Source organism: Narcine bancroftii, chromosome 12, assembly GCF_036971445.1.
Source record: "Narcine bancroftii isolate sNarBan1 chromosome 12, sNarBan1.hap1, whole genome shotgun sequence".
Classification (NCBI taxonomy): Eukaryota; Metazoa; Chordata; class Chondrichthyes; order Torpediniformes; family Narcinidae; genus Narcine; species Narcine bancroftii.
This window is the reverse complement of record NC_091480.1, coordinates 63140353-63165408: the sequence shown is the minus strand read 5'-3', so window position 1 is coordinate 63165408 and position 25056 is coordinate 63140353. Positions and strand designations below refer to the sequence as shown.

At 42.4% G+C, this 25056-nt stretch overlaps 1 protein-coding gene across 4 annotated transcripts in view; it reads left to right on the top strand.

The window, feature by feature from the left end:
- Window positions 1-16392, top strand: part of rnf41 (ring finger protein 41) — a 38150-nt gene extending 21758 nt beyond the window's left edge. For 2 of the 4 annotated variants that reach the window (XM_069906418.1, XM_069906417.1), the window contains exons 5-7: window positions 3264-3399; window positions 11679-11782; window positions 14634-16392. In XM_069906418.1, coding sequence (XP_069762519.1) covers window positions 3264-3399; window positions 11679-11782; window positions 14634-14988 — 595 coding nt within the window. In that variant the 3' untranslated portion in view covers window positions 14989-16392. The remainder of the gene's footprint in view (window positions 1-3263; window positions 3400-11678; window positions 11783-14633) is intronic. The other 2 variants (XM_069906416.1, XM_069906414.1) reach the window with 1 other exon arrangement.
- The last annotated feature ends 8664 nt before the right edge of the window (window positions 16393-25056 follow it).

The following is a 25056-nucleotide window of genomic DNA, read 5'->3' as shown; positions in this document are numbered from 1 at the left end:
GGGTGTTATCTATCGCCCACCAAATAACAATAGTTTAGTGGCACAGGAAATAAATAGAGAAATAAGTGAGGCATATAATAATGATACTGCAGTAGTCATGGGGGACTTTAACTTCCACATAGATTGGGAAAATCAAGTTTGTCGTGGAAGAGGACTTCATAGAATGCATCCGCGATAGCTTTCTTGAGCAGCATGTTAAGGAACCAACACGAGAAAATGCTCTCCTGGTTCTAGTGTTGTGCAATGAGATAGATAGAGTAAATGATGTAATAGTCAGAGACCATCTGGGAAATAGCGATCATAATATGATTGAATTTCTCATTCAGATGGAAGGGGAAATAGTTAGATCTAAAACTAATATATTATGCTTAAACAGGGGTGACTACCATAGGATGAGGGAAGAATTGGGGAGAATGGACTGGGAGCACAGGCTAATTGATGAAACAGTTGAACAGTGGAAGATTTTCAAAGAAATATTTTGTAATGCTCAACAAAAATATATTCCGGTCAGGAAACAGGGCAGCAAGGGAGAGAAAAATCAACCGTGGTTAACAAAGGAAATAAAGGAGAGTATAAAATTGAAGGCGCAGGTGTACAAAGCTCCAAAGAGCAGTGGGAAACTGGAAGATTGGGAAAACTTTAAGAGACAACAAGGGGTTACAAAGCGGGTAATAAGAAATGGGAAAAAGGATTATGAAAGTAAATTGGCACAAAATATAAAAACAGAAAGCAAAAATTTTTATAAATATATAAAACGGAAGAGGGTGGCCAGAATTAACATAGGACCCTTGGAGGATGAGAAAGGAAAACTGGTAGCGAAAAATGAGGAAATGGCCGAGGCATTAAACAAATATTTTGTGTCAGTCTTCATGGTGGAAGACACGCCCAGCATGCCCAAGTGCGGAGTTAAGGATGCGAATGTTGAGGAGGGCCTTGATAAAATAGTTGTTACAAAGGAAGTAGTGATGGAGAAACTAATGGGACTAAAGCCAGACAAATCACCTGGTCCTGATGATATGCATCCAAGGGTTCTGAAGGAAATGGCAGAAGTTATAGTTGATGCATTGGTGGTCATATACCAAAATTCCTTGGATTCTGGGCAGGTCCCAGCAGACTGGAAGACAGCAAATGTCACGCCACTTTTTAAGAAAGGATGTAGGCAGAAGACTGGAAATTATCGACCAATTAGCTTGACGTCTGTAGTTGGAAAAATGCTTGAAGCCGTCATTAAAGATGAAATAGTGAAACTTTTGGAACGTAAGAGTTCAATCAGGCAGACGCAGCATGGTTTTAGAAAGGGAAGATCTTGTTTGACAAACTTGTTAGGATTCTTTGAGGATATAATGGGTGCGGTGGATAGAGGGGAACAGGTTGATGTTGTCTATTTGGATTTCCAGAAAGCGTTTGATAAGGTGCCGCACAAGAGACTTCTCAGTAAGTTACAGGAAAGTGGAGTCCGGGGAAGTATATTGGCCTGGATTGAAAATTGGTTGTTTGACAGGAGGCAGAGAGTCGGGATAAATGGGAGTTTTTCAGGTTGGCAGAGAGTGGTAAGTGGGGTGCCGCAGGGGTCAGTGTTAGGCCCACAACTGTTCATCATTTACATTGATGACTTGGAGGAGGGGACAAAATGTGGTGTAGCCAAGTTTGCGGATGACACCAAACTGACTAGAAGAGCAAATTGTAATGAGGATGTGGAGAGTCTGCAGAGGGATAGAGTTAAGCTGGATGAGTGGGCAAAGGTCTGGCAGATGGAGTGTGAGGTTATCCACTTTGGCAAGAAACATAAAATTGCACTCTTTCCCTACCCCACCCCCAAAATGGTTAGTTAGTTCGCCAACCACGCAACACACAATCTCAATCGACCACCAAATTTACTTATCTGTCATCTACCAATCCCCATAGGTGCTGGATATTGGGGCATTTGCTGTACTTTCTTTTGGAGATGATGAACAGCAATGTGTGTGATCTCTTGGATGGTTGTTATAGATTCTGTCTTGAAAAGGAACACATGAGATGTGCCCAGGCCATTATTTGCTTCTTGATTGACCATCTTGGGTTTACAAAGAATGTTTTGGTTATCTCATTGCTGGTTATGGGAGATTGCTGTGCATAAATTGAGTTCTGATATTTCCTCATTTGGAGAACAACTTGAGATTGCAAAGGCAGTGCAAGCTTTTTTCATGGGGATGCAGCTCATTTCAGTTTTTTATTTTGTCTTCTCCAGATAGCCAGGACCCATGTTTGGCAAAATGCAGCAATGAGGTGGCCATCAGAGATACTGTGCAATCCCTGTCAATTGGCACTGATCCACTGGCCTGCATTCATGAGCAGGCAGAAAATCTTTATTTTTTATTTTAATTTTTAAAAAATTCAGACGTAGCATGGTAACAGGCCCTTTCGGCCCATGAACCTGTGCTGTCCAATTACACCCAATTGATCTACCCAATCCCCAGTACATTTTGTAGGGTGGGAGGAAACTGGAGCCCCTGGGGAAAACCCACGCAGACATGGGGAAAATGTACAGGCTCCTTACAGATGGAGATTACAGGCAGGATTTGAACCCTGATCCTGATCACTGGTGCTGTAAAGGTGTTGTACTAACCACACTATGCCAACTGTGCTGTTGTTTTTTGATGATTGGGAGTTTCAGAGCCAATCAATTATGTAAATTTCTCTCGTGATCCATCTTCTCTATCCCAAGTGATCAAAGTTCTGATGATGTATTTTAATCAGTAACTTCTAGTTGCAAGATTTATTGTAATGGTCAACCAGAGGTGACCACCTCTGATCTCGAAGGCTGAGTTTGTCTAGGAAGACTTTTGGCTAATCTTTCAGTGATGTGCTGGACTATCAGATATGCTGCCTGTCTCTTCAAACGTGAGAGTAATTTTAAAGAAAGGCAGAGGAATTCTCAGTTTCCAGCCCAATAGTTATTCCTCCAGACTGGTTGGTTGTGATTGCTTGGTGTGTTTAAATTGGTCACTGTTAACGTTTACCATTTTTAAATTGTCTCAATAGGAAATGTATCTTGCAGCTCTTTGAAGGTTTAGCCCAGTGGTTTTCAACTTTTTTCTTTCCACTCACATACCGCCTTCAGTAATCCCTATGCCAAAGGTGCTCTGTGATTAGTAAAAGGTGACTGAAGGTGGTATGTGAGTGGAAAGAAAAAGGTTGAAAGCCACTGGTTTAGCCCCTTCTGTTTGGTTTTAAAATAAGCCTATTTTGCTGTTTTACAAATGTTATTGTTCCCCACTTTTCAGATTAGAAATGCCCAAAGATGAGCTACCAAGCCACAACTGTATCAAACATCTTCGCACTGTGGTTCTTCAGCAACAAGGAAAAATTGCAGAGCTGGAGAAGACTTCAGCAGAGCACAAACATCAGCTGGCAGAGCAGGTGGGTGCCTGCCAAATAATGCACCTCAGTGGTAAAACATGAGAATCTGTAGACGCCGTGGTAGAAGTAAAAGCACAAACCCTTGTGTGCTCATTTCTTTCCCCCCCCCCACCACTGGCACCCTCTTCTGTGGGTGCAGAAGGTGAGGAGGTGTCACACTTATGCCCACACCTCCTCCCTCATCACAGTCTGGGGCCCCAGACAGGCCTTTCAAGTGAAGTAACACTTGTGTATCCTCAGGACTGACTTACTGCATCCGGTGGTCCCTTTGTGGCCTTCTCTACATCGGAGAGCTAAGGTGCAGATTGGGAGATCGTTTTGCCAAACACCTCTCTGTCCGCACTAGTGACAGACCACCCAGTAGCCAAGCATTTCCGTTTTGTGTCACACCCCCAGACATGCATGTCTGTCCATGACCTTGTGTACTGTCCCATGAAGATCACCTGCAAATTGAGGAACAACTCCTGATTTTTTTTTTGTCTGGGCACGCTCCAGCCAGATGGCATCAACATCAACTTCCCTGGTTTCTGTTAACCTGCTCTCCTCTTCCCCTCCCCCTTTCCAGTTCTCCCTCCCTTCCCCCTACCCCTCCCTTCACTTAGCCATTCCTTCTCCCCTTGATCACTGCTGTCCCCTCCCTTCTCCACTTATCACCTCCTGCCTTTTCAGCTACCCATCTTTTCCACACACCCCCACCAAAAAGTTTGTTAGGACACCTGCCGACATTTTTCATATCTTGTCTAGGAATTATGTATTATTACCTTTGCTAATATAAAGGACACTGCTTGACCTGCTGAGTTTCTCCAGCTTTGTGTATTTAATTGCACCTTGGCAATTGGCTGTAATTACAAATTAATTTCTTATTTTCCCTTCATCTTTTACTTCCAGGATGTTTGTTGTCTATAAATAGCACGACATCCCTTCTCTGAGATGGTCACCACTACTTGAGGCCCATGTGTAAAATGGTCAGGTGCTTGTATCAGCCAAAACACGCGTAAATGGAAAATAATTGGATTTCACATTTATCTTTTATGTTTTGGGCAGGCTTGTTCACCTGTGATACTGCACAAGTGATGTGTACACGTAACAAATGTGCGCATGCTTTATTTTTGTTCGTCATCCTAGCAATCCAAAATTTAGTAAATGTCCACAATATGTTCTGTGAAATTGGGCATTATGCAATGTGGATGTTGTGTGAACACCATATTATATACTTAGCAAAGCCTCATGGGGATACTGTAGTGTACCTATAAACTTTTTATTTGTAAGTTGGGATCAGTGTGGGGACTGACACAGGGCTGTGGGGAGTTGATGGGGCAGTGGGATCTGTGTGGAGACTGATACAGGGCTGTGGGGCAGTGGGATCAGTGTGGGGGCTGACACAGGGCTGTGGGGAGCGAGCGAGGTAGGGATCAGTGTGGGGGCTGATAGAGGGCTGTGGGGAGAGAGTGGGGCAGTGGGATCAGTGTGGGGACTGACACGGACCTGTGGGGAGAGAGCGGGGCAGTGGGATCAGTTTGGGTATACAGTATATAATAGCTAATCGTTTTTTCTAAATTGCTGTGGACTTGCTCACGGTAACTGGATAATTATGGGATGATGTACATATATGCAGTTGGTTGTTGCCCAAACGGACGTTAAGTGGCACATACCTGTACCTTAATGATGTTAATTGGAAAATAAATTGTTGTTTGGTGAGATTAAGATCTATCGATAGGTTAAATCATGCACATGAGCTTGCAGTTCTGTGGTATTTGTGATAAACCCCATTTTAAATTTTAACAGTGAATGGATGAAATTTGGATTTGAGGAGACTCCATTTGAAGGTTGAATTTATTCTGCAGTTTTGTAAGAAGCCACTGCGCTTGGCATCAATGCTATCAGTCAAACCCAGGCAGAGCACAATCTAATTGAACATATCGAACTGTTCCCTCAGGAACTATAATTGAGAATTCAACAAACCGGAGTAATGTTTTGTGGTGGTTCTCCTACTAAATGAGTTAGAAATTACCTGTGACAAACATTGTAGAGGATTATAACCAACAGATGCTTTGCAATGTGGGGGTATTTTTATGACTTCTCTTTGGTGAAGGACCCATAAAACAAATCTGCAGTAAAGAATAGAATACTAAATCTCATAGTAACTAGCTAATAACAAAAATTAAGTTTTTACAAACCGAGTGGTGGGTGTCTGGAATGCATTGCCGGAGGTGGTGGTGGAGGCTGGTGCAAGAGGAAAATTTAAGATTCTTAGACAGGTACATGATGTAAGAAAAAGAGGGTTGTGGGTGTGAGGTAGGAAAGGATTAGATTGTCGTCAAATAGGCTTATATAAGTCGGGCTAACAGCCTGTACAGTGCTGTAATGTTCAAATTGAAATGATGACTCCATTGCAGTAGGAAAGAATATTTCAATCTACAGCTGTTTCTTGACATGATCTCTAAATTGATGCAAGTCAAATGTATGTTAGCATGGCATGTAGTCCCCACGCAGATCCCAACAGCCCGCTATCATTCCCCACACTGATCCCGCTGTCTTCCGACAGCTTGCTGTACCTGTACGGTATTCTTTAATCCTGAAACTGAGACAGATGCTGTAATGTACACAATGTCGAGCTATTGTCTGATTATCATACTTGTGGATGTATGACCAAGTGTAATTTTTATATTGTTTATTTAAAAAAATTTGTACAGTACTTTTTTCGGTTATATGTACAGATGGTCATAAGTTGCATGTTTTCTTGCAATGATTATACTATTTTTCATTGAAATTCAACGTTCTTGTAGAGCTGTATTATGCCAGCCTTTGCTTGCAATGGACACAGTTTAGATCGCATGAATGCACTCGCTAAAACTGATTACGATTGTATGTTCTAAACTGCTACTTGAAGATTTTTTAAAAAAGCACATCTCCCTTATTTGACTGCACCTGATGACATTGCAGGGTTGAATCTCATTACCTTTGATGGTAGTCATAGAGCTGTACAGCTTGGAAATGGGCCTTGTACCCCAACTCCTCCATGCTGACCAAGTTGCCTACCTGGGCTAGTCCCATTTGTTAATGTTCAGCCCACAACCCTCTAAACCTTTCTTGTCCATCGATTTGTCCAAATGTTTTTTTCAATGATATTCAGGTATGCGCTGACTGCAAAGACGTCCGTGGTTCCATAATTATTAGTTACCGTGAGCAAGTCCGCAGCAATTTAGAAAAAGAAATTGCTAGCTATAGGAAATTGTATACTCTACACCCAAACTGATCAGACTGCCTCGCGCTCTCTCCCCACAGTCCTGAGTCAGTCCCCATACTGATCCGACCGCCCCGCTCTCTGCCCACAGCGCCGTGTCGGTCCCCACACTGATCCCTACTTACTAATAAGTTTACAGGTACACTACAATATCCCATATACCAATATAATGTTGGTGTTCACACAACGTCCACATCACATAACACCCAATTTTGCAGAACATATCATGGATGTTGAGCGATGCATACCTGTAATTGTCCTCGTTTCTGCCATTTCCTCTGGCAACTCATTCCACAGATCCACAACCCTCTATGGATAAGTTGCCTCTCTGGTTTCTTCTCCGTCTTTCACCTACCCTGGTTTAAAGACAGTCACACTACCTATGCCCCTCAAAAATGTGTATACTGGGGAAGAAGACCACTGCCAATCGAGTTTCTCCTTTGTTTCAAGTTCTCCAGCCCAAGTAACATCCAACTGAAATAAAAACACAATGCTGGAGAAACTCAGCTGATCAAACAGAGTACTATATATAGCACAGATAAAGATACATAACCAATGTTTCAGGCTTGAGCCTTGATGAAGGGTGTCTGCAGGCCTTCATGTTTATTTCCCAGCATCCAACTGAATCTCTTCTGTACCCTTTCCAGCTGGATGACATCAATCCTGTAGCTCGGCAAACAGAACTGTGCACAGTACTCCACGTGGTCTCACCAAATGTCTTGTACTGTTGTAACATGAGAAATGGGAGAAGTCAGCAATCCAGCTTGTCATGCCTGTTCCATCTACCTGCCTTTTCTCCACATCCCTAATTCCCCAACAATGGGGGGGAGGGGAGGGGAGAAGAGGAAATCTATCTCCCTATATCTCAAATACTTGAAGGGGGACTACATGGTTAATGTCAGGATTCTTAATGGTATGGAAGAATAGAGGGATTTTTGGATCAAAATCTATAAATCTATCAAGGATGTCACACAGGTTGATAGGATAGTTAAGAAGGCATATTGTATGCTGGGCTTCATTAGTCAGGGGATTGAGTTCAAGGGTTGAGGTAATGTTGCAGGTTGATTTTAAAATTCTGGTTAGACTACACTTGGATGTATTGTTTTCAGTTCTGGTCCTCATTACAGGAAGGGTGTGGAAGCTATGAAGAGGGTGCAGAGGAGATTTACCAGGATGTTGCCTGGATTGGACTTTTCTCTTTGGAGTGAAGCAGGATGAGAGGAGACTTGATAGAGGTCGACAAGATTATAAGAGGCATAGATAGGGTGGACAGCCAGTACCTTTTTCCCAGGATGAGAGCAGCAAACACTAGAGGACAACTGTAAAAGGAGAAGAGGAAAGTTTAGTGGAGACATCAGGGGTAGTTGGCTGTTTTGGAATGCATTGCTGGGGTAGTAGTGGAGGCTGGAACAATAGGGGCCTTGAAAAGACTCTTAAACAGGCACATGGATGTAAGGAAAAAAAAGAGGTAAGGTAGAAAAGGTTTAGTTTGTTGAATTGGTTTAAAAATGTAGGTCGATACATTGTGAGCCAAAGGGCCTGTACAGTACTGTAATGTTCAGAGTAGTCAACAAATTCACTACTATCTTGATTGGGGGGTGAGAGCAGTTCTTCCTCGACTCCATCTGAAACCAGCTCCCTTGAATCTTGAGGCTGTGTCTATAAGATTTTTTAAAAATATTTTTAGACACATAGCACTGTAACAGGCCATTTTGGCCCACGTGTCTGTGCCGGCAATTTACACCCCAATAACCTACACTCCCTGTACGTTTTGAAGGGTGGGAGGAAACTGGAGCCCCCAGAGAAAACCCACATACAAACTTCTGACAGGCAGTGCCGGATTCGAACCCCAGTCTGGTCCCAGTTGCTGGCGCTGTAAAGGCGTGGTGCTAACTGCTATGCCAACCATGCTGCCTGAAGTTGATTTAAACTATTCAGCCCATTGAGTCTGCTCCACCATTCAAATCATGGTTGATGTTTTCTTCCTTTCAACCCCATTCAACTTCCCTCTCTCCCCACCCCCAATAACCTTTGAACTTTGATCAAGAACCTATTGACCTCAGCTTTGAATCTACCCAAATGACTTGGGCTCCAAAGCTGTCTATGGCAATAAATTCAACAGATTCACTGCCCTCTGGCTGAAGAAATTTCTGCTTGAAATTCCACAACTGGAAACATCTACATATCCACTCTGTTCCAGACTTTTCAATATTCAGCAAGTTTCAATGAGATTCTGCCCCACCCCGCCCCCAGATCATTCTTGTAAAGCTCCTATGGACCCTCTCCAATGCCAGCACATCCTCCTTTGGATATACTTACAATACTCCAAATGTGGTCTGACTAACACATTACAAAGCCTCAGCATTACATCTTTGCTTTTGTATCCTAGTCTTCTCAAAATGAATGCCAACATTGTATTTGCCTTTCTTATTACCAACTCAACCTGCAAGTTAACCTTGAGGGAATCCTGCACTAAGGCTCCCTGTCCCTCTGGACTGCTGCTTTCTGAATTTTCTCTCTCTATTTAGAAAATAATCTACACTATTTTTATCAAAGTGCATGACCATACACTTCCCTACACTGTATTCCATCTGCCACTTCTTGGCCTATTCTTCCAACCTGTCCAACTCTCTACTTCCTCAACTCTACCTGCTCCTCCACCTATCTCTTATCATCTGCAAACTTATCCACAAAGTAATTAATTTCATCTAAATCATTTACATCATGAAAAGTAGCGGACCTAACGACGACTCCTGTGGGACACTAGTCACTGGCACCTGGCCAGAAAAGGCCCCCTTTATTCCCACACTTTGCCTTCTGTCAGCCAGCCAATCTTCCACTCACGCTCGTACCTTTCTCACAACACCATACACTCTACCTGCAGCCTCGTGTGTGACACTTTGTCACTGGCCTTCTGAAAATCCAAGTAAACAACATCCACCAACTCTCCTTTGTCTGTCCTGCTTGTTACTTGTTACTTCCTCAAAAAACTCCCAACAGATTTGTCAGGCAAGATCTCCCCTGAAGGAAACCGTGCTGACTTCTGCCCATTTTATCTTGTGCTTTCAAGTACCCCGAAACCTCATCCTTAATTATGGACTCTAGAATCTTGCCAACCATTGAAGTCAGGCTAACCGGCCTATAGTTGCATGTCTTTTGCCTCTCTCCCTTCTTGGAGTCCTCTGGAACCATTCCTGACCTTGTTTATTGGATTCTAATGATCTTGATTTGAATTTGACTTTTCTGTATGCCACTCTTTTGTCTTGAACTTTTGTTTTGATCTCTGCATTGTTTCCCTCTCTGTCTGGATTCCTCTCCCCCTGCCATATTAATTTAAACCCACCACAACAACACTGGCAAACAATCCCCTCAAGGACATTGATCCCAGTCTAGCCTAGGACTTGCATCCCAACTCTTGTACTCAAAGCCCTGACTGATATAGTATTGAATAGCTGCATCATGTCTGCCTACGCTGCCTCTTTTGTGGAACTTTAAGCCTATATTGTAGATTTCTGTTCTATAACCCCTTCGCTCCCCCACCCCCCCCCCCCCCACCCCAGGGCCTGCCATTCCACATTCAAGTCCTTTCCTGCGCCTTACACTTACCCAATTGCCATTCTTGGCCCACTTTCACAGTTGACATAGAATCTGTTATTATTTTCAATAACCACCTTCACAGTTCACTGCACCACCAGTTTTGATGTTGTTTGCAATGCATTCTCATCCAATTTGTTAATGTGACTGAACAGTGAACCCATTGCATTCTCATAGGCCTTCAATCTGAAAAGCAGGCCTCTGCTACCAACCTTTGTCTCCTACCACCAAACTAATGTTCTATCCACTTGTATCCCATGTAATCTCGCCTTCTGATCCAGACTTCCATGTGGTACTCCATTATTCAGCCCTGGAAGGAGCAGTGTTCAGATTCCAGTTGGCTTGTGCAATGGGACCTATATTTTGCAGTGGAATCTTTGAAATAAAGAGGGTAACCATTAAAAAAAAATTAATTTAGTCATCAGCATGGCATCACGCCTTTCTGGCCCACAGGTTTGTGCCACCCAATTAACCTATAACCCCGCTACATTTTGAACAGTGGGAGGAAACCCATGCAGACACTGGCAGATCGTACAAACTCCTTACAGACAGCACCAGATTCAAACCCCGATCCCAATTACTGGCGCTATAATGGCGTTGCTGCCCATTCTTAGTTAACACTGAGCTTGGGGGAGGAAAACAGTGCATAGAAATTTGGAAAAAGTTCTGAGGTCAGTGCAGATTGATTTTAGAACAAGCAGCCATCTTCTGAAAGGATGTGGAAATGTTGGGAGTATGTGGTTAATTAAACCATATGTTTAACATCTGTACTCTTTATTGGAAGAATAAAGGCAGTCCTTTTTCCACAACTGACTCTTCGATAGGCACATAAAATAAAGGGTTATGGGTGTGAGGTAGGGAAACATTAGATTGTTGTGGAGTAGGCACAACATTGTGGGCTGAAGGGCCAGACTCTGCAATATTGTTCTATGGTTTTAAAAGTTCAGTGTTAGTTGGATGCAAATGGTTTTGCACAAATCTTGGTCTCTTGCATCAGTCACTTCTGTTAAAAGAAAATGGACAATTTGTTGGAGTTTTGCACACATCATCTGGAAAGTGGTGAGAATGTAGAAATCACTAAATGCTGCAGTTGAGAGAAATAATGCACATTTGAAGGAAAACCACGTAAATCTGCAAGGGAGGGAAAAACAAAGAAATTGGGGACAGATCAAATAAGTTGGAGGCTTGTGATTTATAAACCTTGAGCAGAGACAGATTGCTCCTACTTCTATGCTAAAAATTCAATGTTTGTGCTTGTTGATTCCCATGTGGGATGGGGGGGGGGGGGGGGGCATAAATGTTTTCAGCCAATTATCGTGGCTGAAAATGCATTCAGTGAAGAAATTAAAAATAAAAAGTTGGGGCTTCCCAGCCACTCAGTCAGCATCTGAAAATAGGCTGTTGATGATCATTGATGTGTGTATGTTTCCTTACTTTACAGAAACGAGACATTCAACTTTTGAAAGCGTATATGAGGGCTATCCGCAGTGCAAACCCAAACCTACAGAACTTGGAGGAAACCATTGAGTTCAATGAGATCCTAGAGTACGTTTCAGTTCAGTTTTTTTGCCGTTTTTCCTCGTGCATTGCACCATTTCTATAAACCATGCATTTCCAGATCTCTGTTGCTGGGGGCATAGCCACTTTGAGATGTATGAGAAATATGAGGCTTCAAGTCAATTTCTGAAGTATTTTGTTCTGTGACTAAGCAGTTACTGTATATTTCGACGTACAAGACTACCCTTGAAGCACGCCAAAAACAGGTCATTTTGTAGGCCAGATACAAAAACATGACCTTAAAATTCTCAAAATACCACTCGATTGGTTCCATAACTACTAAAACCACACCCTTCAACAAGTTTTTAAGCTACTGGTATAGGAGAAAGAAATTTTTATTGTTTTTAAACAACATTTAAAATTCATCACTATCATTGTCTGAGCCAAAGAACCTGGCGAGCACATCCGGAGCCTCACTGTTTATACGGTCGTCACACGGGTCCCAGTCTGAAACTGCTGAAAACTGATCGCTTTATGATCAAGATCTTTTGGCAGTTTCAGAGCAATTTTTGCTTTTTGTCATATTACCAGATTTTTCCTGTTCATGAAATGGCTGCACCAGCCCACTGTACCTTTAAAATCTCTGTTGTGTTCTGGGTTTGACCTTGCCCAGAGCATTTGCTCCTGATTTTATTGTGACTCTGTAGCGATCTTGCCTCTGTTCTAGTGTCCATTCTGCAGCGCGATTTTCCATCTCTGGCCAATGAATGGCTCCTCATCGAACATTGTTTCTTTGAAGATGTTTTAAGAAAAATGCCATTATTTCTCCACTCTCTTACCATCTTCTCAGTTATGCCAAATGTCCTTGACTACTTCAATGATTTTTAACTTGAAGCTTGCTTCATGCTTCATTTTGCTGGAGGCTCCATGATAACACCCACCTTCTGGCCATGTCCAACAGCTCAGTCAACGCGACACCAGCTCCGACAACGCGCATATTGGTGGGGGTAGTCTTATACGCCCGATGTATGATAAAACTGTGAAATTCAGACTGAAATTGGGGATCCGTCTCATCTGAAGGTCGTTTTATATGCCAAAATGTACAGTATTTTGTGGAAACTTGACATTTGAAGTACTGAAACAGGCTCCATTCAGGCTGTCAGATGGGATCAGCGTGGAGATGTTGATACAATAATGATGGGTTGTTGTTGTGTAACTACAATGTATAAAGCAATCACCAGTTGGCTTCATAACTTGGGTGGCCTGTCTTTATCTTGAACTCAAGTTTGTCTTGCTACAGAAATAAGAACAATCTAAGATAATCCTCCAATGCTGCAGAATTGGAGTTGCAATTTTTCAGGTGAGGTGGGGGATCTTCCCTTGCTCCCAATATTGATCCCTCTGCGCATCACCAAAGGTGATTCTGATCATCGTTGCATTGTTTCTGAAATCTTGCTGTGCACAAATTAGCTTCAAAGTGATGTCATTGACTGTGAACTACTGTGGCCCATCCTGATATTTTGAAAGGCGGTATAGAAATGCATTTTTTACCAATACATGAGCATGAAGGCCAGACAATCAATGCAGGACTGAACAAGGGCAGGCTGTGAGAGGGGTCCTATCCTCCTTTCCCTGGAGGAAGTAGAAGGCACCATGGCTATCTTTGGAATGGGCCATTTCTCCTTGATGTTTTGACCCTATTCTTGTCCTGTGACTAATATTAATTATTAATTCTTGCATGGGAATGTGATGTGTACAGAGGACTCCTGTATTTCTTCCATAACCAGAGTGACCACACTTTAAAATACAATTGACCATAAAAATGCATTGCGATTTCCCCTGGGGTTATAAAGGTCTTTTCAATGTCTGAATTTGCCAACTGTTTGTATAATGTTGAAATTTGATCACTTTAGAATTTTTGTTCTATGAACTATTTACGACTGTGGTTTTGAAGGTGGGTGTGCATGAATGAGCTGGAAAGTTAAACCACCTTTATTCAGTAGTACTGTACAGTATTTGGGTATGGAAGAACCCTAAAACAGCAATTCATGCCGACCCCAAAAGATTACTAGAATAAATGAAGCAGCAAGTTCTATATAAGAACTGTTGTCATCCTATTACCTGGTATATAAAAAAAATAAAAACTTTCACACAATACAGAATATTTTTGTTGCTACGGCAGTTTTTTTTTTGTCGTAGTACATAGCTTCAGTTTACTTTGTCAAAGGTGGAGGAATTAGTTCGTTGATGGTGTGCCACTGGGCTGAATAGTGGCAGACATTGTTGTACTGTTTCTACTCCAGCGATCTGTGCAATTTTATCACCATTTGTGCGCAAATTGGCAGCTGCATTTCTTCCATTGCAATGGTGAATGTGCTTTAAAAAGTGCTTAATTTACTAGAGAAATTGTGAATGGCGCTATGTAAATATAAGTTTGTTCTTTCTCTCCTGATCCCTTATTCAAATACTCCGCTTCATTCGTAAAAAAAAAAATATTCCAAGCAGCTTTTTTTAAAAAATTAAGGCTGCGAAATTGAATGGCTGCAGGAATAATGTGTACCTTGGCCTATATAGCTCCATCGCACTTTAAACCTGCAATTGCAGATTTCTTTTCTGCATGCCTAATAATCAAGGAAAGTCCATGCTGTATGCCAGTAATATAATGACCACAATCGTAGCTTTCTGGTCCATGCTTTCACTTCCTCCAACTTGCTTTCCTCCCAGGCATTTAGAGGACTTTATTTAAAAAAAAAATGCAGTCCTCTTGCCTGAGTGAGGATGTGAAGGTGCAAGAAGGAAAGGAAACTTGTCTGTTTATCTGACTTGCAGAGCTTTAGTTCATTATGATTTTCTTTGCTTGTTGTTAAATAAAACGTGAATGGTATCTTCTGTGTTGTAGGTGGGTCAATTCATTGCAACCTGCTAGAGTAACCCGATGGGGTGGGATGATCTCCACTCCTGATGCAGTTCTGCAAGCAGTCATTAAGCGGTCCCTCATTGACAGTGGCTGCCCAATGTCGATAGTCAATGATCTCATCGAAAATGCACACGAGAGGAACTGGCCTCAGGGTCTGGCCACACTAGAGACTCGCCAAATGAACCGCAGATTCTATGAGAACTATTTAGCTAAACGAATCCCAGGGAAGCAAGCTGTAGTGGTGATGGCATGTGAGAACCAACACATGGGAGAGGACATGATCATGGAGCCCGGTCTGGTGATGATCTTTGCTCATGGAGTGGAGGAAATCTTTTAAAGCAAATTGGGTTCCTTTTGTTTCTTCTGAATTGAAGTTCAGACTACAGGAAGAAAGCGAAACTTGGCCTTGCCCTCTAGAATATCTTCAACGAGCAAACTTCGACAGGAATGAAGATTTAATGCCAAATTGCATTATGGATTGTTTGATCACTGCCTTTACAGCTTCAGAACTAGGCTTAAAGAATGTTTACAGAACCTTGATCCTAACTTTTGAGTTTGTTCATCCAAGATTAAAACCAGGAAGTACTATTCTGGTGCCCATTCCAGATGCCACATTAGAACACTAACATATGTGATGCCTGTAGAGGCTTGTAATCTATTTGATACCTTTGTTGTGAGCAGAAAATAGTAATGGACAATATTTTTATTGAAGTAAATGTTATCCTGGTTGAGTGAACAATGCAATTTTTTCTCTGTGATTAGTTTTAAGGGGTAAACTATTTTGAGTTTCTGTGAGAGCAGAACTGACAGGCGAATTAGATTAATATTGTATGCACTACATAGCTTGATATCCGCTAAAGCAATCTAAAGGCCTGATTTGCTGCAATGCGTCAATATTGAGGTATGATTTTTAGAAGAAAATTTTGTGCAAAAACCCAAGTGGCAACATGTGGAGTGATCTTTAGTCCGTGAAAACAACTCAATCACATGATGTGCAATTTAGTTAATTCACAAGGCAGGGCCAGAGAGAAGTAGACGTTTGCCCTTCTACAGGGAAGACTGGTTGCAGTTCCCTTTTTGTTTTTTGTTGGACTTCTGACAACATTTAATCGCTTTAACCTCCATCCTACCTTTTCTGGGTTTGCCTTGAATTGGATTATTAAACTGAAGTCGAGTGATAACTAGAGTCCTGTGCAAGAATGGCCAAAATTTGAGTGGGGTATATTCAGTGGAGAAGGAACAAAAAAAAAGATATGTTCCCACAATATTTTGTGACATTACCAGGAAGCCACCTTGATGAGATGTTGCAGACAAACACCTGATCAAGTAAACCCATATGTTATGCTCTATATTCATATGAACTGCACAAATTACCCAGCTGCTATATCATGTGGGTAGGAATTGTGTGTAGGGTTGCAGGACTCAAAGCTGGAATGAAGGCTGAGCTGGTGTAGGATTCCAAAAATCTATATGACTGAAGATGGCTTTAAAAGCTTGATTTTTAAATATATGCATCAAATATTATATTAATTTGGCTTTGGTGCAACCGACTGAGCCAGGTACCAGTAACTGTACCTAAAACTGACTTATTTAACAGTAATTTCAAAGGGGGTTGTCATTTCTAAGTTATTAAAAATTTTGATTCAAAGCAGCTGAGAATAAGCAGATCCATTGTCAGTGACAACAGGTCTGGATCATAGTGTTTTGAATTGCTAGTCAGGGTGGGGAGTTGGGTGGGGGGGGGGGGTGGGGAGAAGTGCTGTGAAATTCTAGCTAGAATTTGTGGAATTTTTTAAAGAAAATCTTGCCATTTATATTTTCCATTGATTGGGATTGAAGGAAGCTGATGCACAGACTCTTAATTTTCCAGCTGAACCATACAAATTGGAACGATTTTATTTTAAGCTTCTGTTAGGATTTGGTGTTAAGTCTGCAATGTTGATTCATTTCTGGGAAGACTTTAGACTTTCTGGATCTGAACTAATCTTCAAAGCCCGTTTGTGTTGTGTCCCTTTCAAACAAATCTGTTGTGAGTCTTGAATGTGCATCATTTTTGAGCATCATGCATACAAGATGTTACAGCTCAATGCTGTAGAGTTCCAAGAGGGTGAAAGTTGGGTTTGCTTAAATTTCATGAGGGATTTGAATACATTCATCACTTAAACAACATGAAAGAAAAATTTCTTTTTTGTTCTTTGTGGTTCTGTCTGAGGAATCTTGTTCCTTTTTGAAGGATCTACCACTGTCACCATGGAGACCTAATGTGAATAAACACTTGGCTTTCAGAAATCTTTTAAACTAAGCTTCAGCTTTTTGTCTGATTTGTGGTTTTAATCAGCAGAGAAATACTTTGTACTACACTTTTTTTTTAAATTGGAAGGATTAAAATACAGGCTTGTACACCAAAGTTTGCAGTAAGTGGTTCAGTTTCTGACATTCCCTTATTCCTGACCAATATTGTGATTCTTGATCTTTATTTCTAAAAGTGATTTCCATCCATAATTTAAACCATACCAAAATAGTATTGATTTATTTTTTTCAGCGGCCTTTGAATAAAATCTGTCCTTGCAAACCAATAGTGGTGGGAATTGTTATGTTTCCATTTGAGTGCCGAGGACTTGTATGTTGAATTGAGGGGTGGGGTTTGCATTGCCATTACTGCATTGCTTTGTCAGCCCTCGAAGGAAGAGTAACAAATTGCTATTCTACACATAATGAGAGGGCTATTTTGATTTCAGGGCATTCCAGCACTTTTTGAAATCCGAGTGTTGCTGGGAGCAAAAGGCCTGAGATCTTCACCAAAGCCTGAGGATTTTTGGGGCCAATCATGCCCAGCTGCTGCCCCAGCTGGGAGTTGGCAAATTCCATTCTCAACAGGATTTGAGCCTCTTGGTCACCTTGGCTTGGCAATGTTAAGTGAGTGAGGGACACCCTTTGGAGCTATCTAATACCTTTTATTCATGGGTTCAAGCCATTCATTAATGACATCAGTATACTTCATTACAGGGGAGTAAATCACTCAAACACTTGAAACTTTATATCCAAACCAAATTTTAGCAAAATAATTAGATGTGATGCAAAAGTAAAATTTGACCATTCCATTGGTCGTCAAGGCTGGTTATGCAGTAGTTGATTTAAATAATTATCTATTAGATACTATACATTGGAAGATCAATTGTATTAGAAACTTTTCTTGCAGTAAAAAGAGAAAATGAGCAATCTTGTATGAAGTGTTATGTTTTGTGTGTTGCTCTGGAAAACAATTCAAAGCTTTGTTTTAATTTGATGAAAATGTGTATTGTCTATGTGTGCTTCATTTTTAAAGTGAACTTCTTGAGTACACCAGTTATTTTGTGACTTTGAGAAGTGTTTGAAGTTCAGAATTGTGACCTGTAGCTGACTAGTAGCCTTGTATTTTGAAAAGCTGTGGCACTTGATATTAATGAACGAAACACTTTTTGTATAAATTATGGAAATAAAACTCAATAAAATGCATTTGGTTTTTTTTGTCATCTTTCCAACTTGCATCGTGCGTGTACCTCTTGAGCTGCCTGTCGACCTTCTTTACAACTCTCACTCTGGGCTAGATACCAGGCGGCAAGACTTCAGAGGATAAATTTTTGTGCAACTGACAGGAGGCATGGACTCGTCCAGTGCAGAAACTGCATGCAGCAATTGCATCCTGAGCTTTGCTCGGACTTGTAGTTAAAGATTCATGAGCTTGCTACAACAGTGGCATTAAATACATTTTTTTAAAAAAGGTGCTTTGATGTTCTTTGTGGAAAATACTGATCTTTGTGCAAAATGTTAACACTTACAAATGGTGCAGAGCTTTAGATGGGCAAATGCAAACTATATTTGCATAAAGTTCTGCAGTTAAGATGGGGGGGAGGAGTTGACATCAATCGTTAAAGGAATCAAAGACTTGGTGCTCAATGCTGTAGAGTTATAAAGTCTGAAAATCTGGATTCTCGGGCAGTACTGTTAAAATTCAAATTTAAGGAGAATAAAGAGATGAATGGGTAAATTTTGATAGTTTATTAACAAAACAGTTTTTCATCTAAAATACAAAGTGCAAAAAAAAAATGGTTCATTTCCATGACTTTTATGCAACTGTCTCTTTCTCTTTGGCTTGGCTTCGCGGACGAAGATTTATGGAGGGGGTAAAAAGTCCACGTCAGCTGCAGGCTCGTTTGTGGCTGACAAGTCCGATGCGGGACAGGCAGACACGGTTGCAGCGGTTGCAGGGGAAAATTAGTGGGTTGGGGTTGGGTGTTGGGTTTTTCCTCCTTTGCCTTTTGTCAGTGAGGTGGGCTCTGCGGTCTTCTTCAAAGGAGGTTGCCGCCCGCCAACTGTGGCATCCACACAAAAGCCCACTGAATTCAAAGTTTGAGAAGTCTGTATTCTTGGGTGGTTGGACTTTTATTGTACATTGTTTGGTTAGGTCTTCTGTTATAATGTGGCCAAAATCAGCGCAAACTGCTTCACTGTAACTTGTTTTTCCAATTATTTAAAAATTGTGCAAGTACAGCTTGCCCACCATATTGCTTTTAGGGCGAGTTGGTCAGCACTGAAATTTCTGCTGACTGTGGACATTCAAGGTCCCTCAAAGCTGGAACTTTTAGGTGCAGTGTGTCTTTGGTGAAAATTGTGCTCCAATACTATTAACAATGCTATCAGTGTGTCAATTAGAAGTGGGAGGTGCAGAAAAGTCCACCCAAAGTTGCACAAACCTAGTCAAGTTTCATGGAAGTTCCTCTACTTTTCATACCATGTGTAAAGTAAATTTTCCAAAGATTTCATATTTATTGTCCAAGTACATGCATGTACAATACTGAGATTCCTTTTACCTGCAGGCACAGCAGAATTACCACTGTACACAGTGTGAACATGTAAACAAAAGAACTGTAAACAGATAACAAACTGCAATAAAGTGTCCACTACCTTTTGGAGAGGTTTTTGCTCGGGTATTGGTGTTTCCATACCAAACTATGATGCAGCAGGTCAGCACACTTTCTACCTCACAGCTGTAGATGTTACAAGGGTTTCTTGTGTCATATCAAACCTCCACAAAATCCTGAGGAAGTAGAGGCGCTGACGTGCTTTCTTCACGATGCCATTAGTATGTTGGGTCCAGGAAAGATCCTTCGAGACAGTGACTCCCAACAACCACAATGTGCTTCCCTCTCTCCACTTCTGATTTTCCCCCAATAATCACTGGATCGTGCACCTTTTGGCTTGGCTTTCCTTTCCTTTCCTAAAATCAACAATCAGCTCCTTAGTTTTGGTAACATTGAGTGCAAAGTTGTTATAGGTGCGCCATTCAGCCAAGTTTTCAATCTCCCTCCTGTACGTTGACTCATCCCCTTCCTTATACAACCCACTACCGTGGTATCGTCGTCGGTAAATTTGGAGGTGGTGGTGGTGTTGTACCGAGCCACACAGTCGTAGGTGTAAAGTGAGTAGAGTAGGGGGCTAGGAACCCAGCCATGTGGTGCTCCTGTACTGATGGGGATTGTGGAGGAGATATTCTTGCCCATCTTCACTGGTTGTGATCTGGAGGTGGAGAAGAAACAGTGAGTGGAGGATTAACTTTGTACATCTTGGTTGAATGGGATTGGGTTATTAAATGTGACTTGTTTCATTTTGAGCAAGTTCTTTGGAGTCACATTTTGATACTTGCCCAGTTGTGCTGGGCTCTGAAGTTTTGAGATGTAAATGAATTGGTTCAGAGCTTGCTAGAGATGGGGAGACTGTGGGAGTAAAACACAAGTCTCCAGGCACCATGATTGAAATAAAAACAAAACTAGTTGAAGGGCTCAATTTGTATCACTGATTTTTGAGAGGAACAAATGAAACCACAGTTGTCAGCAGAATCACAAACGGCAATGAGGAAGCGTACAGGAGGGAGATCAATCAGCTCGTTGAGTGGTGTCACCACAACCACCTAATGTCAGCAAAACCAAGGAGATGATTGTGGGCTTGAGGAGAAAGTCAGGGGAATACAACCCAGTCCTCATCAAGGGCACAGTAGTGGAGAGGGTCAAGAGCTTCCAAATTTCTGGGTGTCAACATCTGAGGATTTGTCCTGGAGCCTCCATGTTGATGCAGTCACAAAGAAAGCTTGCCAGCGGCTGTACTTTGTGAGGTGTCTGAGGAGATTCGTAAACTTCTACAGGTGGAGAGCATTCTGGCTGGTTGCATCACTGCCTGTTACGGAGGCATCAACTCTCAGGACAAGAATAAACTCCAGAGGGTTGTTAACTCGGCCTGCAACATCACAGGCACCAGGCTTCACTCCATCGAGGACATCTACATGAGGCTGTGTCTTAAGAAAACAGCCTCTATCCTCAAAGACCCCCACCACCCAGGCCATGCCCTCTTCACTCTGCTGCCATCGGGCAAAAGGTACAGGAGCCTAAAGACGAGCACTCAACAGTGCAAGGACAGCTTCTTCCCCTCCACCATCAGATTCCTGAATGATCAATGAACCACAGACACTGCCTGACTTTTTATGGTAATGTCATAAGATGGTTATAATCTGAATGTGGGGACTATGATACTGCGGCGAAACCCTGAATTTCATGGCAATAAATTCTGATGTATCCAAGTTTATGATGACACAAGGTTAGATGGCAGTTGGGGGGGGGGCGGTTTGTGGGGAAGGAGGATGAAAGAGATAAGTGAATAGGCAAGGATGTAGCAAATGGAATATGATGTGAAGTGTGGGGTCATCTGTTGGGTGGGGGTGGGGGTGGGGGGGATGTAAGTAAAAAGATTGTATTTTACAAATGAGATGTTAAGTGTATTGATTTTCAATTGGATCTGGGTATCCTTATACATGAAATGCTGAAAGTTCATTTGCAAGTACAGTGAGCAATTGTGAAGACAAATTTGTATGTTGCCTTTGAGTACAAAAGCAGAGATGCTCTTCTTCACTTACACAGGCCATGACAATGTAAGAGATTTGGAATGGAGATCAAAATACACCATCAGATGGATAAAGATGAGGGTTTGTGGCTGAGGCAAAAATGAGACTAATGTTCACTGCCAGTGAGATCTTGAAAGAAATTTGAAGGCATATGGAGAGAGAGAGTGCATGGTTTGTATGTTGGGTGTTGCTATTAAGCTAGTTAGATTTAACAACCTGTTTCTGTACATTTTCTAAGGGCAGAAAAAGTTCATTAAAAATTAGTGTTTGGGTCATCTTTCATCTTCCTGTTGAGCTGGTTGTTTTTTTAAAATTGTTTGAGGAAATGCACTTTGAAATATGAAGGTTTGACAAAATTAAAAATGACTGATGTTTACAGCTGTAAAATAGTTTTAGCAATAAAAGACTTGAAAAGGAAAACTAAAAATGCTGGAAGTCTGAAATATTATAATGAGTTTATTGTGCACAATGTACAGATACACAAATTCTTGCTGCAACTGAACAGGTACCGGTACTTGTTTTTTTTTTAAAAACTAGTAAATGTAATTGAATAAAATGATAGAAAAATATATTCACAGTAATCACCGTGTAAAAATAAGTGACTTGTAATGTTGCACATACACCTTTTGTGGTGTGGGAGCAGTCAGTGATCAGTGTAACAAGGGGAGGTTCAAGAGTGACAGCTGTTGGAAAGAAATGGTTCTTGAACCTGTGGGTGAAACACGAAAGTCTGCAGATGCTGTGATTGTAGTAAAAACAGAAATGTTGGAGGAACTCAACCGGTCGCGCAGCATCCATAGGAGGTAAAGGTACATAACTGACATTTCTGGCCTGAGGTAGGAGTAACAAAAAGCAGGCAGGTGGCTGAATTAAAAGGCTGGGGAGAAGGAAAGCAAGGGCAGGAGAGGAGTACAGACCAACAGACAAAAGGTTAATTGGACATGGATAGGAGGACAGGAGAGGAAAGATGAAAATTGATGGGGAGGGGGTATTTAGCTCTGTGAATGCAGATCTGGGGAAAGGAGGGGAAGAGACATGGGGGTGCGGAGCGAACTGAAAGTCTATGTTAATGCCATTTGGTTGGAGACTGCCAAGTGGTGCTGGTTTTCAGGCTTCTGCACCTTCTGCCCAAAGGAAGCAGTGAGTCAAGGTTGTGATGGGGGGGCGGGGGGGGTTCTCTATGATGGCTGCCTTCTTGATGCAGGGCCTCACATAGATGTCTACAATGGATGGGAGGTTGGAGACGACGCTGGACCTGATTGTTTACTGCCTTCTGTGTTCCTGGGGACTCAAATTTCCCAAACCTGGCTGTGATGCAACCAATCAGTATACTTTCCACAGGGCACCATAAAACATTACAGCAGCCTCAATGGGTTGCAGACTCCGGGGAAGCAGAGGACTAGCGCTGGGCACCAGAAAATGGGGAGACCCCCCCCCCCCAAGTTTGAGATGGGGGAAACAGAGGAGACAACCCTACAGGATGGTGACCACTGCGGCGGACCAGTGAGGGACTCTGTGGCTGAAGGACACCCAGGTGGCGAGCTGTTGGTGACTTGATGTAAAAGGACTCGCAGCAGGCTGTGGACATTTGCTGAAGGGGTACTGGGTTTCAGAAGTGGGATGCAAGAAGGTGCCGAGGGTAGGAGGGGCTCCTGAGGGGTCTCAGGTGCTATCATGTTGGAGGTTTGGATCTGGAGCTCAGGTTGCTGATAGTTTGGGCTGAAGACTGTGTGACAGGAGCCCTGGAAGCAAATCTATGGATACTCAGTAACTCTGAAAGGACTCTCTTTTGCTTTTCTTTTTCTGACTGCAAGGGGCGCAGGGCAATTTCTGATGATGGCGAATCTTTGCTGCAATTCTGTGCAATATTACATAAGTTTATTACAAGACAATAAAATAATCTTAAATTTTGTATACGATCAAATCAGTCCTCCTTTTCTGATGCTCCAGAGAAGAAAGTTTAACCTTTCCCTGTAACTGTTCCTCAAGACCTGGTTTGGTTGAGTTTCTGACATAAACCCAACTCCTCAGAAACTACAGCATGGATGTGCTACCTTCATGGGTGCTTCGATGTGCTGGCTCCAGGAGAGGTCACCTGAGATATGAACTCCCAGGAACTTAAAGTTCAAATTTATTGTCAGAATACATACATGATGTTATATACAACACAGATTTTTTTCCCTGTGGGCCAGGCAGAATTTCTGCTTATCAGTAACTGTAAACAAACTCTGCAATACAGAAAAAAAATAAATATTAAGCAATAAACAGGGGTGTAGTGTTGTCGGAGCTCACCAGAGCGTCACTCAGGCTGTTTCGGGCCCGTTCAGGGCAGCGGCACCCCCCTCTTCCTGCTGAACGCTATTCTCTATTCTGGACATACCCATTTCTTCCACGACTGGTCGTCCTACTTTATCGTCCTACAGTTCACTGTCAATTATACAGCGCCAAATGCAACATGGCAACCATCAAGGCCAGGTCTCACGAAACCTCCTTGTTGCTGTTTTGGTGAGCTCCGGCACCTAAAAAAAACTAGCACTGCACCCCTGGTAATAAATAATGTGCAAAGTAAGTCTCTGAGTCTGTTGTTGGAGAGTGTGATGGTGAAGGGGTAGCAACTGTTCCTGAACCTGTTCAAGTTAACACACGATTGTAAAGTAAAACTGGATGAAACCGCATTCTTCGGTCCTTGGTGTAAAAACATGCAACCGCAAAGACATAGCACACGTATATACAAGTGATTAATATGCAGTAAATATTGAAAAATATATAAATATGGTTAAGTAATAGTGGGGTGGTTAGTGTTCCTTTGGTTGTTCAGCCTTCTCACTGACTGTGGGAAGAAGCTGTTCCTCGGCCTGGTGGTGCTGGCTCTGATCCTCATGTTTCTTTTCTCCCGATGGGAGCAGCTGAAAGATACTGTGTGAGTGGTGGATGGGGTCCTTAATGATTTTGTGAGCCCTCTTCAGACAATGATAGAGTTGATTTTTGTGTTGTGGGGGGGGGGGGGGGTCAGGGAGACTCCGGGTGATCCTCTCTGCTGCTCTTACAGACTTGTGGATTTACCTCCAATCCAATGCTCTACATCACACATCAAACTCTGGCCCGGCCCGCTGGTCGCCGCGCCAGTATAGCGCATGCACAGCTAATACTATAAATCCCAGAATGCATTGGCGTCGGCCCGCTAATCGCCCCCACCTCCTCTGTTTACGTTGCAGGGTCTCACCGTGGACTCTGGTTTTGAGGCCTGGCCGGTGTCAGGGGAAGCCAAGGCCGCTTCCCAGCACCCAGAACCGGAGGCCTCGGGCCTGACCTCGCCAGGACCGTTGCCCACTCCCCCTCCCTCCCGCAGGCCGACCCGCAACTCACGGTGACGGGGCCGCTGATCCGCCGAGATGCCCCCGCACTGTCGTTGTCCAACCCGATTGCCCGCAAACCCCGCCCTCCCGCACACAGGCCTGAGTAAGGATTGTGAAC